Here is an 18,930-nt window from a genome sequence, read left to right on the forward strand (position 1 = left end):
ATTATGATTCTTTCAGGGCATGGAGAACATCCAAGAGATGCCCAGAATGAGGGTCCACTTAAAACAGCTCAGCTACTGACACCATGGATTGTGGTTTCTTCACTATCAGAAGGATACCCAGATGCAGATACTACATCAAAGGTCCCGCTTGAGGGTTTAGGGTGTTAGTTTCCCTCACCTCCGCACCGCACGGGTAGTCCACATATAAAATTGCGTACACTAAGGAGGCGCAGTTTCCACACTAGGAAAACACCCCTTTGGTTTGTATCTACCCAGGTGCAGAGTTTCTACAGCTTCAAGAAGTTTAACCTGCTAGAGGCAGATCTCACTCTAACGACATATTTCCTCTCCATTGTAGACACTGTACTGGATCAAGGTTAAGAATACTCCACAATCCAGATAAATGAACTGGTTAAAAAGCACATTTTCAGATTAGGGAGCATAATCTTCTCGGTCACCGGAGTCCATTCCTTCAAGGATTTCTCTGGTGGACAAAATTGTTAAGTTGTGTGGCATCACAAATATGGCAGTGAGGAAACATATCGACATCTGTGAACTTAATCTTTGAGGAGGGGCCTAATTCGCTTGAATTATCACCAACCACAATCTGGTTGCTCCACAGGAGTGCAAATTCAGATTTGAATGAGCACCCCTGATTTGTCCTTCGAATGTAAGCCAGACAGGATGCACACAATGGTGCCATGATTATGATTTGCACTTCAGACATTGTACAAAGAACCTTATAGCTTAGGAAAATAAACCAAAAGCTTCATGCAGTGCTTGCTGACATGATATGCTGTTTCAAAACTCAATGACCGGTGTTTCAAGTCTTAAAGAGTTCCGCTCCCAGATTGTGAAGGAGAAATGTTTACTCTTTACAAATTTGCTGAGTTCTTAGTACACACAGTTGTTGTCATCTCTCCTACATCCATGCTGTGTGTTTTCTGCCACCTTTGCGTCCCTGATTTTAGTAAACCTTAGACATTGTCAAATTATGGTTGGCTTCTTTTCACTGACGCGTTTCACATTTGTTATGGAGGAATATTGCAGCAACTGCTAGGAGTTGTCAGCCTTTCTCTAAAACTGTGTGCTTTTCACGCCACTAAATGAAAGAATTTGGTTACACCTCCCTTGAACCATCTCTGGACCCCAACCTTCCAGATAATTATCATCCCATTTCTTAGCTTTCAATGGTTCTGGAGGTGGAGGATTACCATCTGCTCCAAGATGGTAATCCTCCACCTCCAGAGCTTTGTTGAGTCAGCCACACTTTGGATGTCTTTTTGACTTATTTTCAACCTCACCATGGCAATTGATACAGCATTGTCAATGCCTCATTATTATCACACCTGTTTTCAGGTTTTGCCTCTGTCAATCATCCAGTTCTCCTGAGTCGTCTTGACAAAGTTTGCATGACAAGGCTTTGCTCCAGTGGACTTAGCAATCATGCGGACTCCAAACAGTCTACCTTCCCACCTTTTCCTCTTAGTCTTTAGCTGGCATACTGTGGAGTTCCCCATGGCATGTCACTGTCCCCATGATAATTCATCAGGTTTTGGACTGCTAGCTGCGAACATCTGTTCCTGCAGCTTCAGGTTTTACTTTTACATAGTTGCTATAAAATCCGTCTGGGTCTGGATGGTCCATATTGAGGAGGGATGGAAAAGGTCCATGCCCGGTTGGCCATCATAAGGGAAGGACGGTCAGCAGCAAAGTGGAAGTTTTGGTAGTGACCAGTGATGCTGAACATTGGTCCATGGATTCTGGCTACAGATAATGTAAGTCTATCCAGCGTATGTAGTCTCTGGCTTTCAATAAGAACTGTTCCCTTTTCACCAGTACAAAAGCAGTTGCTGGCTCTTTAGGGTTTTTTTGCCTATAGTTGCTGCAAAAAATCGCTCTAGCTTTCCAGAAGAAGTTTGTAATGCTGGTACTGTTGCTCTTACTGTATCATGCCTATATTATTGTAGTTCCCTTTATCTGAGAGCCCAGCAGTAGCATATACAACATCTCCAGATTATACAAAAGGCAGCTCCCAGAACTGTTGTATATATTCGAAAACCTGACCATATTTCCAGTCACTTGTGCTCACTAAACTGGTTGCCTGAAATCATCAGGATGACGCTTAAGGTCTTCTGTATAATTAATTGATTCATCTGCGTCATGGCGTCTTAGTTTATGAACGACATTCATATAAGATACGTTTTTGGCCCTCATCTGCTCTTGTGTACTCTTCTTCTGCTGCATAGCCTATGCTGGCCCTTTGTGGTATATTCTCCTATGTTTCCCTTTGTGCAGAGTATGATCTTCCCTTGTTCCATTCGCCTATTAAAAGTGAACTTGTCTGATTCGTTCCTGCACCATTACACCTAGGAGTGAAGACATGCTCAATTTAAAAGTTCCTTAAAATTAAATACAGCCTCTCACAGCCATCAATCAGCACAGTTAGTGAGATCCAAACTCTATACTACTGCAGTCCCTTCAGTGTAATTCATAACGGGGATATGTCCAAGTTACCTTCCCAAGTAATAGCATATATCCATATTAGCCAGTATCGCTCCCAAATTTCTTTATAAATTGCTTCTTCCCTGCTGGAAATTGTTGCACTCACTAGACAAATAATATTTATAGGACTGAATATTTGTGAAATATGAATCTTTTATTACAGATATATCCACTTTAAGACAATCTACTTAATCTTTTGTCCACACTACTAGGGGTAAAGCTGTAGAGGCTTTATCCAGGATCACTGGATATATGTGATTCTGCTTCTATGTTGTCTTCTGCTTAATTATGGATTTGCTACATTTGCCCCACAATTAATTATTTGCTTCATAGTTCGCAGATTTTACAAGCAAAAATTGTATGTCGCTCAAATGGATTAATCGTCACTAAAACACAGCAACACATGATGCCAAGTAGTTGATGGCCCTTTACAAATGTCAGCTCGTCGTCTTTCAATTGTCCATTCCTGTATTTGAGTGTTTAACTGTTACTAATGAAGTGGAACCTTTGCCCAGTTTTAACATGTGTGAAGACAAAATACTGCAGTAATGCGATGACAAAATACTCTATATCTAATTCGCCTTTTCTTACAACATAATTTAGTAAATCCTGTTGCATAATGTCATCCTCCCTGTCACATAATTCCTAGGTAACCTAGGTAGCCACATCATCCACGTTCTTCTGAAAGAGATGTTACTCTTAATTTTGTTAATTTATTGACATTTTTTAGATTTTAATTGGCTTCTTTTTTCGGACAATAAAATCCAGCATTCTCTGTATTTGATTTCATTTTTAAAGTTTTGAAAAGTGTTATGTATATATGTTTTGTTAAAAGTGCTCATAGATCCAGTGCTGAGCAGGACTACAGCTTATTATTTCAATTGAGATTCCCCCGAAGGAGAAATAGGCAGGTAATTTTTAGGTCTCGACCTTGCTATCGCGTAAGCGATCGCAAAGCGAGACTATAGAAAGCGGGTTTGAAAAGTGTTCCCAAAAAGCGGATTGCATGGCTAGCACGCTCACAATCACGCGCATCGTGCCGCCATGCAATCCGCCTTTTGGGAGCACTTCAAAGGGTCCGCTCCCCCGTCCCCAAGCGCGCGCGCCACGCTCTGCCGGGCTTGTCTTGTTTTTCTTTTCTTTTTTTTTAACTTTAAGCGCAAGGCGCGCGTGCGGCCAATGCTTGTCTACCGAGGAGCCGCACTCGGAATGTGCGCAGAGTCCTCACAAATGGCTGTTTCGAAGTCTGTAGACATAGGTGCTCGGCCTTGACACAGGGGCTTCAGCGAGGCATTTGTCAAACCGGCGTGCAGAAATACCCACCGGCAATCTGTCATCACAACTTGCAGCGACTCCCTGTGTGCCAACCCCTCTGCCGCCTTCCTAGGTAAACACAGTGTGTCAGGGCGACGCGTTCTTGCCTCTGTTGTCCGAGTGAATATCTGGGCTAGATACGTGTGTGTCCTTCACTGACAGACCCCTCTCCAGCTGTCCCCCTAGCCCAACATTTGCAGCCTCCTTTAACCAAACACTGCCAGTTGTCATGTTGTGAGCTGCGTGCCACCAGTGGACCCGAGCTCGAGGCGGCGTCTCACGAGCTTCACTGATATTATAAATGCACTCAAGAGTTCCTGTTAGTTTACAGGGGGATTCCTCACTCTAAAAACAATATTCTCGTATAAAATTCCACAGACGCTGTTGTTTTTGGGTGAAAAGCGCTATATAAAAATGAAACATCAATATTAATACAATGTTCGTGCATTTAAAAAGATCATTTCCCGGTAATCTCCAGGTGCGTCCGTGCCAGGCGGTGCATGCGCGTGCCTGCGTGTGTGTTAACAGTGCACAGGCCTGTGAACACGCTTAGTCCGTGTCGCTAGGCATGCAGACATGTCTTCTAACAATGTCCACCTAGCCGCCATCTCCTTTTCATAACCATCTGCACGGGGAGATTTGAACTTCTGACCTGCCGTCAAAGGATGACTCGTGTAAAACGAGGCCTCGCTTGAATGTTAACTGGAGACCACCGACTCAAAGGCTGCAATTAATGCTCGAATACATTCAGTGGGCACGATTAAAGGGGGGCATAAATGTTATAGGGGCTCAACCATTCCTTCAGTGAATCACAGTGCAGCCATAAAACGCTGCAATCTGGAGCCCTGGAGAGCGGAGGGAGGGGTTTCAGCATCAGAACTACAGGGCAGTATTCCGCAGGCAGACCCGCTCTAGTCTGAGCAGCAGGAGCAGTGCAGCAGGAGCAGTGCGCCATCGAGTGCCATCCATGTGTGTGTGTCAAGTTCTCTGTGTGTAAGACAGCGCACAAGTATTTACATTCAGTGGAGACCAACAAATATGTCTCAGCAACTTATGTCAACGCCAAACACGACGAAGGCGCATTAAACCCCCACTTGTGTTCTGTCCTTCAAAGTGAAATATCTTGTACTAGTGAATATGGTATTTCTTACCTTTTACAATCTCCTCCCCTCCAGTTTCACACCTTACCCCGCAGCTCAGACCCAGGTACCAGCTGGGTGCCTACCAGTATCACTCACACTCTGATGATCCTGCAAACGCTCTGTTAAAACCGGTCCTTTTTTTTTGTTTTAAATAAAAGAATGACTGGAGGTGCCTAATGTTTTTCTCAGAACCCAGTTAGCGCCGCTGAATGCCGTGGTTTCCCCATCCCAAGCATTCAGTGCTCTCTCAACGCTCTTCCACCCCTCCCCCGCCGTGTCTGCGTTAATTTAAAACATATGTGCTTTCACTTTCGCTGCGGCGGGCGCTCGCGTCCGCACCACTTTCAAAGCCGGGCTGTTTACAAATTATCTTGATTCATTCACTTTAGAGCCCTGCATCCATGTTTTTCACCTTCTTTGCTAAATACAAAGGTGTCTTGGTGTGGCCTAATGGCTTGAACTGGTAAATTTGGAAATGGGGACTCGGGTTTGAATCCCGGCCCGACTCGCCATCTTGTGATTCTGGACAAGACGCTTAATTCTCCCGTCGTTAAAAACAAGCAATCTTTGCCAGGCAGCCAAGTTTTGAATGCAGCATTCCTTCCCTGACCTCAAGTGTGCTTCCGGGGTGCAGCTGTGGCTGGGCAGCCCCCCATGTCTCACAGCTATAGTCCTGTGGTGGCATTTTGCATATGGGACGGTGCTATGGTGGCGGTTGATAGGCATTACTTTCCATGAGTTCACATTCATGCAGACTCCAGACCAAGCCCTGCTGCCTCCTCTTATGCGCCCATGTTCAGTGCAGCTCTCGAGCCGCTGTTAATGGGGCGTCACCCCCCTCCTAGACGGGGCTCATCACATCCCCCTCATTTTTTTTTTTAAACCTTTATGTTTTAAAAAACCAAACTTAAATAAAAAGCATTGTCATTTACAATGCCAATAGCTCAAACTCGTATAAATGCGAGACCTATTGCATTGCAAATGCTTGTTTCTTATTGCTCATAATCAAAGATTCATCCAGTTTTGTATGTGTCTGCTCATAATGAGATCGGTTTCTGATTAGCTTAGGGTCTTCGAAGTATTGAGGTCAGTTAGATATTACCACACAAATCTAAATCTTTAATTCTATGTCCTACAAGTACACATCTATTAGCTCATGCAAGCCCACTCAATGGCAGTGTATTAGAAACATTGTGTACTCAAATGTTTAGCTTCTGTTTCAGTAATCTAGTCAGGGGACTTGTTTTGATCTTGCAGGATTGAAAAACTGTCTGAAAAGGCTTGCTTAGCCAGAATCTAAGCACCAGAAATACTACATTTCCCCAGCCGACCCAGTCATCTTGCTGGGCTACATCAGGAAATCCCAACAGGTCTCCTCTGTAAGGCTGCATCATATACAAGGCTATTGATAACCACCAAGCCAGATTATTTTGCTTGAAGTCACCCCAAGTCACAACCACTTCACCTACAACACAAAGCCGATGGTACTGCAGGATTCCAAGATGTGAAAAGAAAAGAGGAGATAAGAACACAGATGCTTTCCACTTATCCTTGCAACATCTGGAACATCTCTTCATCTGAGACTTGCCTCCTCGCTCCTGACCCTCAGGAAAAATGCAAGATCCTCCAGCTATCCTTATTCCTCCTAACCTTCCTCTCTGGTTGACTTTTGAACACATTCTTTGCCAATTTTGTGACTGCATCCAACATTTGTAGGTGATGTGTGCCTACTCTGTTGATACTAAATTATGTGCTATGCATTGTCTCTGCTATTGCTTATGTAAACATGTGTTCATGCATCAGTAACCTGCATGCCACAATAAGTAATTTCTTGACCTATGTAAAGCTCTTTGGGGCTATGTCTGCACAACAAAAGAATACTACTAATAAGAAAACAAAATAGTCTAAAATGGCGAGTACTCTAGGTATCTTGGGAGAAAACTTTGGTTACAGCAGATTTTTTCATGTAGGTTTCCTCTTTCTCAAACATTCTTGCTTTGCTTAATTCAACTCAGGTGGATTTCCTTGGAGTCCATGGTCAGATATCCAGCCATTTCATGATCTTCTTCCTGAGGTAAAGGTGGAAGTCTCCAAAAGGCTAAAGCTATATTTACTCAGTTATTTTTTCCTAAATAACTTGCGTAGTTCACCCTTCACTTGACACTGTAAACAACGCCTACCTAATACCAACCCTTGTGTATTCTAATTCTGAACCCCTGGAAAATCCACATATAACTGCAGACCTTTGAACCCACTTACCTTCCCCTTACTCAGCCTTTCGGCAGGTTGGTTAACCTGAATGGCAAATAAACTTGTGATTTGTATCATGAATGTTTGCAGCCGTTGGTATTTAATTTCTGCCTTGCTCAGCACAGGAGTAGGCAGGTGTGAAATATGGTGAAATAAATATATTTGCTCTATGTGTGGCACCTGTATAGATGCCCAATGAGTCTGTGGTCTTTCTACCCATGGAGTCCAGATGAGAGGTGAGAATAGGAATAGGTTGTACATCTGTTGTGTAATTTAAAAAAATTAATATACATTTGTCGGTCATCATCCTTCATTGATTTGTGGCAGATGAGGCTAATAATTTCTCTAAAAAACGACTTGGAACTACTGTAACTGATGATCTACAGCTCTACTGGACTAGAAAGGTACTGCGGCATGTTTGAAAACAGGCATGGTAACTCATTTAGAACATTATGGTATAGAAACAGTCCTTTGTATTCAGGATATAAAAGGTGTCTTTCTTTATTTTTGCCAGGCTGTGTGTAAGTGGGTTTCCAAAGCAACATGAGAAACGCTGGAAAGAAATCTGCAGCAGAGTAGTACTGGACCCTAGCTTCATGGTGCAGCTGCTGACTGGTATCTACCATGCCATGTAAGTATGGAAAGATAAAATGAAAGGGTACTGGCTTCAATTGTTATCGGACGACAGGCTATATGTCTTTCTTCAGTCTGAAAGATTGCAGAGCTTGATGTGTCCCAGTTAGACACTTTTAAGTTTTTTTCATTTGTATTTTTTTTTTAGAAGACCTTTCTATATATAGTCCCTGTTGGGATATATTTTCAGTTGACCGATCATGCTTGAAGTAAATTCAGAAATTACTATTACTAGTTTTATTCTTTAGCATTGTGTCTTTTATTGATTACTTTTTTTTCGTTTATCATCCTCAAACGCTTCAAGAGACCCTACTCGATGTTGCAATCTTGCTTTAAGCACAGCAGAAAACTCCAATTAATTTCACCACCAATATCCTAAATATTGTACTTGGGCAGAGTTTGAGTACACTAATAGAGAGAGGGCTGTATTTATTCATGTTTATGTGTGTGACACTGTGCCCATGCAAGGGGTGCGAAGTAGAAAAAATAAATACCATTGAAATGCATAACAGTTTTTTCTAGACATGTCGTATGCCTTGTGTAAGGAACTGAGCTTGACAAGTTAAATTGTCACGGACTGTTGTTTTTTGTGTTTTCTGGGCCATCATTGCATGCTTCATAGCACCAAAGCCAATGTGTTATCTTGCAAAACTTGCAGTTGGTTTATACATAGAGTAGTATGAAGATATTGATTTATGTAGTTATTCCATGCCAGTGAAAATAACTGCAGTCCTGTAAGCCTATTGTAGCCTTAAACATATATTCAACCATTTATTAACTTTAGGGACGAGATCACGTTCCATAATTGTACCGTAGTACGGTATAACCCCCAAGAAAAATTGCAGCTTACTTCTTCACTCCTTCTATAATACAGTCAATTTAACGACTATTAAATTACTGATTGATGTGATTAGTCTTTGACACTAATATGTAATTTGAGAGTTAAATGCATCATTCAGAGGGTCACAGTTCTAGATTTTGTGGTTGATAATTTTAGTGAAAAGTATGATCAAACTGCAATCTTGTTTTGTATGCATATAATTGTTTACTTTTTTTGTAAATCATTTTAAAATCATTTTCTACTTTTAAGTTGCAGCATGTGACAAACAAGGTTTCTTGTTGCAAACATTTCTAATGTGATTGTTTATTTACATTAATTTTTTACTCTCAATATCTACATGCATTATAAATCGAAATACGGTAAAGCATTGGAAAACAAAATCAGAATGGGAATGTGTCGAACATTCCTGACAAAGGTAAGGACAGTAGTAAGGGAACCTGTATGGATACATACAAGTGTGCGGTACATAGACTGTTCTGATTTAATTTCTACTCTTAATTTCCTTCTTACTGAGTGCCTTTAACATATGAGTTTACATAAATTAGTTCAATAAGATGCAATTGTGCAGATATTCAAAAAGAGACAGCATAATGTAGCATACCCCCTAACATGGCAAATTAATTATTTTGCGAGGACTGCTAATACTGGCTTTTAATTTTAATGCATTCCAATTTTATTTTCAAACGGTAATACCCTGTCTGAATGCGTTGCTTGTCCACAAGCCGTTTTCTTTTCAGTATCAAAGATGTGTGTTGTCTGTCTAAGACTATCCCTTCATTTTCACTTTTTTGCACTGTCCGATTGTAAGAATTAAGTATATGGCTTCATGAGTTTGGGTTCATTATGAACACACCTCCATGCCAGCCTTACAGCTTTTATGGGAGAGGCATACGTCTGTGACTGGCTTGACTATATGCAGATTGCTTCCACCAGGTAAACAAAGAGTGGCCATAAAGTCCCTCGCTCAAATAAATCGATTACTGTCACTCTCCCTGATCTCACCCATGCTGTTGAACCCAAAGATTCTGCCACTGATTTCATACACCAAAAGAGCAATTCAGAGTAATATGCCTGACTCGGGCAGCGTTTCTTGCAAAGTCTGAATCCCCATGCTGCCATCGATTGTCATGAACTGCTAGTTACATTAACCTCTTCTGTGCCCATGACGAGATAGTCTCGTCATGGAGCACGGCCGCGCTGTGCCCATGTTGAGACTATCTCGTCATGAAACCCGCCCACTAAGGAAACGCCCGGCACAGGAGGGGGAAAGGGCGCGGCACCAAAGGGGTTAACAGCTTCCACCGTTTGTCCTTTCTGAATCAAATTTGACACATAATGGCGCTATGCTACTAAACAGTATCCTTCAAAATTAGGCACTCCTAATATGAGTTCAGTTACTGCTGCATTGAGTTTATCCAAGACCACACTACAACTGCCAAGGCGCCATATAAAAGCATTGACAAAATGGTAGAGCAGCTGTAGCAACAAATACTATATTACTGAGGCCTATTCTCCTCACTACAGATAGTGGCTCCCTAATGTCTGGAGGAATAAATGTTGGTGCTGCCATCTTTAGATTATGTTCTACATCTTTCTTCTAATTTTGTGGTAGTGGTGATTCCCCATTAATGATTGGTGAGTTTCGGAGTGGGCCCTACTAGCAAACCGAGTCACAGAACTCATACTCTGACTCTCATAGTCAAAATTGTTCTAGTGCTTACAGCTCTTTGAGTTAGAACTACATTCCCCAGGGCCCTGTGATTAACCTTACACGCACCTGCAGGGGTTGCTCTACCAGAGTCCCCGGAAGCGATCCACACTTGAATGTCACAGAAGTCTACAGCAGCTGCCAGCGGTGAGCAGCACTCTCTGCTTTGCAGGAGCTGCAGCTGGTTGTCCAAAGCACTTTCTCCCATGAAAAGTAAGTTCCCCTGATCCTTCTCACAGGTAGGTGGACGATCCCTCGGGTTCTTATACTTCAAACAGGGCTTGTGCATGCACAGGTCACGACGGCGCCCTTTTCTCTCAACTTCAACTAAACCAGGCAACGATCCTTGGTCTTCATGGCTTTCCCTTCTGGAACTACAGGATTGCATCTTCTGCACACGAGCTACAGCCCGATCGGCATGGCAGAAATGCAGTCTTCACAGCAGGCCCCCTATGGCATACATTATTGCTGACGTTACTCTGCACACAGGCAACGGCACAATCATCACAGCAGTTCTTTCTGCATCTAATTTGATGACTATTGGTGCTATGCCACTAAACAGTATAGTTCCAAATTAGACACTCCTAATCTGACTACAGTTACTGTTGCTCTGAGTTTATCCAGGACCACTCTAACTGTGTTTATATGGGGCTCTGACAGTTGTAAAGTTGAGTCTATATATTCTTTGGTAGGCTCAGGGACAGATTAACAAAATGGTAGAGCAGCAGTGACAAATAATAATACCATGTTACTGAGGGCCATCTTTCCTTTTACAGATAGTGGTAGCCACCTCCAGAAGGATATACTAGTCTTCAGGGGTGAAATTTAAGCTCTAACATTCATGTCTTTACTCACCACACCTCCGTGATATATCTGTAAATCCAAATACCCAAATGTAGTGTCTTGCCCAAGGCCTCTCATCAGAATCTGACTTTGGTACAGATGGCATGAGACAAGAGTTTTCACAGTTAACTCTCAGTCCTCAAATAATGCGAAATAGTTGCAGTGCTTACATCATCGTGTGGAATCCTGTTTTATTTTGTGTGGAGTCATGTCTGTTCTTGTAGTCTTGTTCTGTGATACTCCGTGATGATAAATCCTGGCCTGTGGAACGCGCAGTAATATGCCCTATGGTTGAACTTATGTCCTTTTAGCTGACACAATGAAACATCACAAGATTTACATTTCCCGTAACAAGTTGCTGCCATACTTTCTGAGCAAAGAATGTGTCAATCTATGTCCATATATAGCAAAGACTAAATGCCAAAGGTTGATTGCACATGTATTGTGTTAACCCCTGTCTGTACACATGTGATGATCCTAGCCACCAGGTTATGTAGACAACATTACCTGTCACACATTTACCAGGAGGTGTTATTTTACTGATTGGCTAGACGCTTAATGCTTGTGTTATAATTGCATCTTCTGATCTGCAACGAGCCATGCATTTGTCCATAATAGTGAAGAATTCACTTTTTCTGTATCGTGATTGGATACATGTTTACACGCCTTTTTGTGGTTTTCATGTATTAAAGAACTGGTGAAAGTTCCCACAAATGGGACATGAAGCTGTTCAGCCCAAGTTTCTCATGATCACGTATATTGAATGCCTATGAAATCTTGACAATGTTTGTGTTTCTTTAAGTGGCTCCTACAGTCATGTCTAGGTCTATGAATATATCCTTCAGGTATTAGAGTACATCATCTCCATATAAATAGCGCAAATTTGAATGCCAAGTCCCATCTATCCATGTACCACTCATTTCGCTGTCTTTGTGTATCACATATGCCAGTGGCTTCATAGCGAATGCAGATAAGTGGCATAAGTGCGATATATATCAATCAGTTCAAACTTGGGCTTTGAGGTTAATGTATAGAAGTGCAGTGCTTTGTAACATGCCTCTTCATGTGGCCCCCTCTGGCATACGGGGTTGCTGCCCTTACCTTTGATACGGGCGATTGTCTGATTTGTGCAGCAACTGCTAGCTCTACTGTGGCTCCCTCTGTTGTACGGGGTCACTGACTTGAACCTGCACATGGACGATGGCCCTATTGATGCAGCAGCCACTTCTTTGCCACTCCTGATGGGGATCCACTTGCCAGGATCCCGCACTGAACCTCGCTTTCTCCAAGCGCTCTCCTCTTCCTCACAAGGCACACTGGTCTTGGCAAGCAGGAAGGTGCTGGTGCTCCAGGGTCCTGGGCAGGTGGTCTTGGATTTACCTGGGTAATGCCCACTCACACAAATGGAAGTCTTCCCCCCAAGTCCCGGTCACAAGTAGAGGTTTTTCAGAGCTTCTCCTCGACATACAGCCAGACTGGCTGCTTGGCATTTGACACTTTTGGGGACCTCAAGCTACACTTCTTATAGCCCATTTCCTGACACTAAATGTGATTTGGTGTCTGCGTCTTTGAAGTTTGTTTTGGGGGTCTGCTTCCTTTTGAAGTGCCCACCCTTGGGTTAATCCCTTCCTCTAGAAAACAGTCTGTCACAACATGAGCGACTCCAAATCTGATAGCCCCACAATACAGGCCACGGAGTGACTAGAGGTTCACACCAGAAAGTCAGCCACAGTGATATGTGCATTAAAGGGTTTCCCAAGTGCTCCAGCCCTACTCTTTTTGATTCTCTTATCAGCCCTAGCTCCACTCTAAGATGTGCCCAGGCCCTTTCCCAGTGACCTTTCTCTGAATCAAAGAGCACCCTTTGTGTACTGAAGAACCTGGCTGTTCCTAACTCACTCTTCCTTCCCCATCCAGCTCTCAGGAATGCAGCAATCCACAAATCTCTCTGGGGGGGAATCCTCTACCTCCTCATGCTCCTCCAGTTAGCTCTGGGTCTCACAAAAGGGAACCAAGAGTCTTCCATTTATTTTACCACTCACAGGTACGCATACACACAGCACATTCATGCAACCGCTCATATGGGCCACCGCAGTGCTACATACTAACTTTTGATGTAGGCCAAGGGTGAGTTCAGCGCACAGCAGCCGAACTTTATATGAGTGGGTCTGTAGGCCTCACTCCAGTGACACAGGTAAAAAGACATGTTCACTCCTACTGATCACTTCTCGCTATGCTACCACCACCATTCATCTGCTACTAAATTTGTGGTAAAAGCAGTAGTCTTTCACCATCATGAGGGCAGCGGTCTGAGCGCCCCTCCCTGTCCAAAAATACCACAATCAATCAGTAAGACAGGCCTAGGTCATGGTGTACACACTGATCTGCATTTGCCTATGACAACAAAAATCAACACTAGGGATCCAGATATCTTTGCAGCTGGGCCACTCAGGACAGGGGTACACCTCTGTGTGAGTGACTTTTCCATCCCAACCATCACCTGTTCATAGGAAGGCTACCTATCCATACATCAACACTTTTCGTGCAGATTGCCTTCAAAAATTACATATTACCCCCTACAACCTCTCCCTGCCCCCCCTCCCCCGACTCCCCTGTATACAATATGGTGCACAAGCAAAACCCAAAGCCTCATCACAATAGCCCTCAGGTGGCCAAGTCTGTCCTAGAATAAAAATTACTCCCTCCCCCCACCCGCTACCTCTATGCCCTGGCCCACCACTCATTTGCCTACCCAGGCCAGCTGTTAACATTACCAACATAATAATTTTCAGTATGTATAAAGTTTATATTTTTTCAAACTTTTTTTGTGTCACGCATGTCTGAAGTCACACTCCAAAACATTGCCCAGAAATCCAAAGAAAACCGCACTGAGATTTCACCTTCAATTTTGTTTTCCCCCGTCTTTGGGTATGGAAGCAAGGTGTTTCCCTGGATATAGAATTGAGCAAGGATGCATTTTCTGGGGAAATCATGACGCATAAAAGACACAGAATGAGGTACCAATGGAACAACAGACCTATGGCTGACAGGCTTCAGAGCTAGATGATGCCATCAACAAATAATTCCATCAACACTTTCATTTTGACCCCTTCCAACAAAATTTCCATTTTCAATTTGGATTGATGCATTTTATCATTCTTTCAATATTCAAGGAGCAAAGATTCTGATGTTGAAAAAGACAAAAATGCTTGATTTCACTTTTGGTTCCCCACTCTCTCTAAAAGAGTAAGTTGATGCTATCACTAACAGCTGTATATATATTCTCATCCTAAATAACATGAGTCTCTTCTTGGTTGAGAAGGCTGTGGCAGGCGTTGCAAAAACATGTATTGGTTCTTGAATTGATTATGGCAGAGCACTAAATTTTGGTGTGAAAGGAAAATGAATAGAACAGTGGAATTCTTAAACGTTTGTCATTAGAACAGTATGTGTTACAGCTATTCAAGAATTGAATTTCACCCCATTTTCCATCATGGAATTGGTCCACTCTCTGGTGAAAATCTTTATGCTTTTACACCCCCTAATAAACCTCTGTTTTCAGCTGCACTTTATCTAACCTCCTGTTGTAGTTTCTAATTTCAGCGACTTTGCAAATAGACATCTTTGCTTATGGATCAAAATTAGGGCAACTACTTCCTTCGATATCAGACTAATCAATGACGTAGGCCTGTTCAAATATTTAAAAAAAGACTTCGCTATATCCAACTTCAGAAAAAAGTAACACTCTTGAAAATGTGTGATTGGTCCAGCTTTCTGAAAACAATAGGGTTCTTACTGGCAAAAGCAATGCATGCCCAGACTTTCTGTTGTGATCTTTGAGCAAACAGTTTGCAACCCCTATGTGGGTCCCTTCACATGATTGATTTGATCTGCAACCTTGGTCTGCTCAAAGATTACAGCTGTAAGTTTTGAGCTTCCATGGCTTTTCCCAAGCTACAGGCTTCTTATTTTAAGAAAGCTCAGGGTTGCGAGGCAGGGATGCTGCTGCTGTGATAGCACAGGGATACTTGAAAGATGGAAAATTATATCAGTCCTCTGTATTACTTTTAAGCATCCATAGTGCCTGCACAGGTAATCCATTGAAGTATATTGATATCTGGACATTTGCCGGAGAAGAGGGTATTTGTTTCATAATAGCTGACACCAGATCGAGCAAACAGTAGACCTATCACATTGGTTTGGCTTCCCTACCAAATTGAAGAATTATAAATAGAGTCCCATTCTCTTGTCATTGAGCATGATGTTTTCATACATGGAAGGTGGAGGTTGGGCTGTCTTGTGCGTTTATGGATGATGTGTTAAGGAGTCATAGGAGACATGGAGGTGGCTAACACTCAAACTAAAGTTTGGTAACCGTTTGTAGATTTCAGAACTCTGCACTGTATGTTGAAATAGAGAACGCAAATCTAGGTGCTGCAAAAATGATGGTTACAGGTGAGTACATTTTACCATGTAGACCACCTCAATTTATTATGGAACACCACTGGAAGGTACATTCAATTGTCCCATCATTAGCATTACAAGCAGTGGTCTAGTGAACATTAGTTTTTTTATGTTTCTTACAGAAAATCCTGTAAGGGTTTGTGAATGCCTTGATTGAGAATTCAATCTAAAATTATAGTTAATCATTTTAATATCTCTGATCTGTTAGGAAACTTGTAGACAATAATTTATTGTAAATCAAAAGGATAGAGACACTTCTTTCTTCCTTAAGAGCTGCAGGAAGGTTGACAGCCTCACAAAGATCGTTCCAGCCATTACTAAACTATGGTCTTTGCATTTTAAATTCAACCAAACTTTTTTTTAGAGAGGAGAGCTTCCTTTAATTTCAGCACAGCCTTGGGAGAGTGAAATGAAAGTAAATAATGCCTGAATAGCAACAGTAGTGAAAGTAAGCCAATATTTTCTGATAGATACTTCTGACCTCAGATCGCTCACCTTGTGACTATTCTCCCAGGTGACAGCAAGGGTCTGAAAACCTTACAGCAATACTCCTGCGCGTTATGTGACATTGGTTCCGACTTCAAACAGTGCTACCCTCTGCGCCGTTTCTCTTTCATGGACGTCAGAGGATTTGCAGCCCATCACTCTATCTGACTCCAAGCAGAATCCTCCATGACTCCACCGAGACCGCGCATAGCTACTACAGGCACACAGTCAACAGTCAATACTTCTGTTTGTAACACTGTGTCCTTCCCATTCAAACTTTGCACAGTCTTTTCGACAGTGGCTCGGACAATGACAATTACGATAAAGGGGCCTATTGTATCCCACAATATGATGAGGAAAACTGGTATTAAAAACTGTAAGATGCCAGTGGTCTCCAGATACAGGCCTTCAAGCCAGCCTCCACGTGCCCTCAGTCATGCTACTGAGAAAAAGTGCCCGGTGCACTCGTTAAGCCAAGGGTGGCACCATGGACTTCAATTCACTAAAATGCTTGGTAGCGGAAGTGACATCACAGGAAGTGACATCATGTGACCTTTAACCTCTTGCCATCGCACAAATTTACATCATTGATGTTAAGAACTCCGTAGTAAGTGCATGATTAATACAGATGCACATATCATTGAAGGTTTGTGGTCTAGATATGCGCCTCGGGAGGTTGTATAAATCCATGTTTTCGTAATTGTTTTAACTATAATAGAAATAATTTAAACAACAATAATGCAATCAAAATAATACAGTAATGACAATTACTAAGGTACTGCATGATAGGGGCTCAGTCATCACCTACTCTGGTGCAGTCGTTATATGCCTCATGCAGTTGTGCCTAAAAATCGTGGAGATTATTTATAAATTATAATGCTGTGCTTGCATGTAGATCTCAAAGTTCAATGTGAAGGAAATCTTCTCTGTTGCAATCCTTTACATCCTATTATATTAAAGTGACCTCTACAGGCCATACTCAACTCTGACTCGACTGAGCTTGAAGGAGAGAAGAGTATGTATTCTTGTGACTTGCAGATATCCAGCAGCAAAAAGGCAACTCATAATTCACAGAATCGGTGTACACCAGCTATTGGGACACATTTGTGGCTATGAGTGGCACCGGACAGATTGACCCACTCCAACCCAAGCTGTCTGGCATTTTGTTGTTTTGTCCTGGGCCTGGCAAGGACTTGCTTTGTACGCTGTTTAAGGCTATTTGTGTGCCCTTTCTGCTTTTTTATGATTGCTTGATCAGCCCACTTTATTTATATCCCCTCTTATAATGAGATTTTTGAAAGATTTCTTGCATTTATTTCCACCAAAACTCTTTGTGATGTCACAGTGGGACTTGAACTTGGTTCACGTATTTTTGGATGTGCACCCCTTTCGCGCTGGTGTATGGTTGCCCAATAAGACTTCTGACATTGAAGAATGTCTTTCTTATCACCATAACATTTCCTACGAATGTGAGATAGCTACTGGCTCTTTGTTTCAGTCTTGCTTATAAAACATTCTTCCCAGATAAGGTGTTGTGAGGGACCGGGGCTTCCTTTCGACCGAAAGTGGCCACTCCATTTCGGGCAGGCTATTACCTTTCCGACATTGTTTGCTCATTCTCATCTAGTTTAAGGAGTAAGAGAGGTCAACCGATTGGTCCCTAAATGGGCACAAAGCTTTTATATAGCTCTCAACGAAGAACATCAGCTGTTGGGTTTTCCAGAGTGTAGAAGTGCAAGGCTGTGCAAAATCGGACCATCTCCTGACGAATTGTTCTCTAGATCTACTATACACTGGCAAAGAAGCAATTTCCAGAAAGCTTATGAACTCATTCTACCAGATCTAATGCTTCTACCACTGTGCTAGCATGCGAAGCACCAATCCTTGACATTTGTGGCTCAGCTAAGTGGGCGCGATACATACGTTAACAAAGCTCTTCTGCCTCAGCAGTCTGGTCCTTCGAGAGGGGCATTTTGTCCGCTCGGTCCTGCAGGACTTTTTGCTCTATGCCAGTTCACAGACCCACCACCTGGGGAGGTACTGCTATGATATCTATTCACATAGTGAGGAATCGGTGAATAGAAGTATCCATCAGACAAATAATTTACTTACCTTCAGTTACAATCCTTTTCTGGTGGATACTCTATCTAATCTATCTAACCGCAGATTTCTCACCAACCCTTGAGCCTCCCTGTTCTGTGAACTGGGCCCTTTTCCACCTAAAAACGTGCCATGCCAATCTGCCATTAGACTCTGTGTCTGAGGGCACAGACAGCAGCCTAGGAAATCATCTGACTTCAGCATGCATGAGTTGCTCTTATATGCACCTCCGTTCGGCACTTGCAAAGTGGAACGGCATTGAGGCAGAGCCACTCGACTCAACCTATCAGCACACAAGAATACTACTGAACAGTTTCCAGATCCAGTCTAACACCTGGGGAATTTTTTAGAATGTAAGGAATCTGCAGTTGGATAGCATATGCCTCAGAATATTGGTTACTGAAGGTAAGTAACTTGTTCGTCAGGCATCCTTTACAGAAAGCAAAATACAGAAGGGACGCCTATAAGCATCAATTTAAAATACAAATATGAAAATCAGGTGTACTAAGTCTGGCCTCAAAATCAATTATAGTATATTGTGAATGTTCCTACCATATAATCCGATAAATTATCTAGAGCCTGATAATATTAAATATAAATATACATATGTTTATTATGAGATTTACATAGTCAACCCAGAAAAA

At 42.3% G+C, this 18,930-nt stretch overlaps 1 protein-coding gene across 3 annotated transcripts in view; it reads left to right on the forward strand.

The window, feature by feature from the left end:
- The window catches only part of HYCC2 (hyccin PI4KA lipid kinase complex subunit 2), a 566,375-nt gene that overhangs the window by 478,758 nt on the left and 68,687 nt on the right, over nt 1-18,930 (forward strand). For all 3 annotated transcript variants that reach the window (XM_085649028.1, XM_085649026.1, XM_085649027.1), the window contains one exon: nt 7,726-7,842. In XM_085649028.1, coding sequence (XP_085505154.1) covers nt 7,726-7,842 — 117 coding nt within the window. The remainder of the gene's footprint in view (nt 1-7,725; nt 7,843-18,930) is intronic.

Source organism: Triturus cristatus, chromosome 3_2 (genome assembly GCF_964204655.1).
Source record: "Triturus cristatus chromosome 3_2, aTriCri1.1, whole genome shotgun sequence".
Taxonomy (NCBI): domain Eukaryota; kingdom Metazoa; phylum Chordata; class Amphibia; order Caudata; family Salamandridae; genus Triturus; species Triturus cristatus.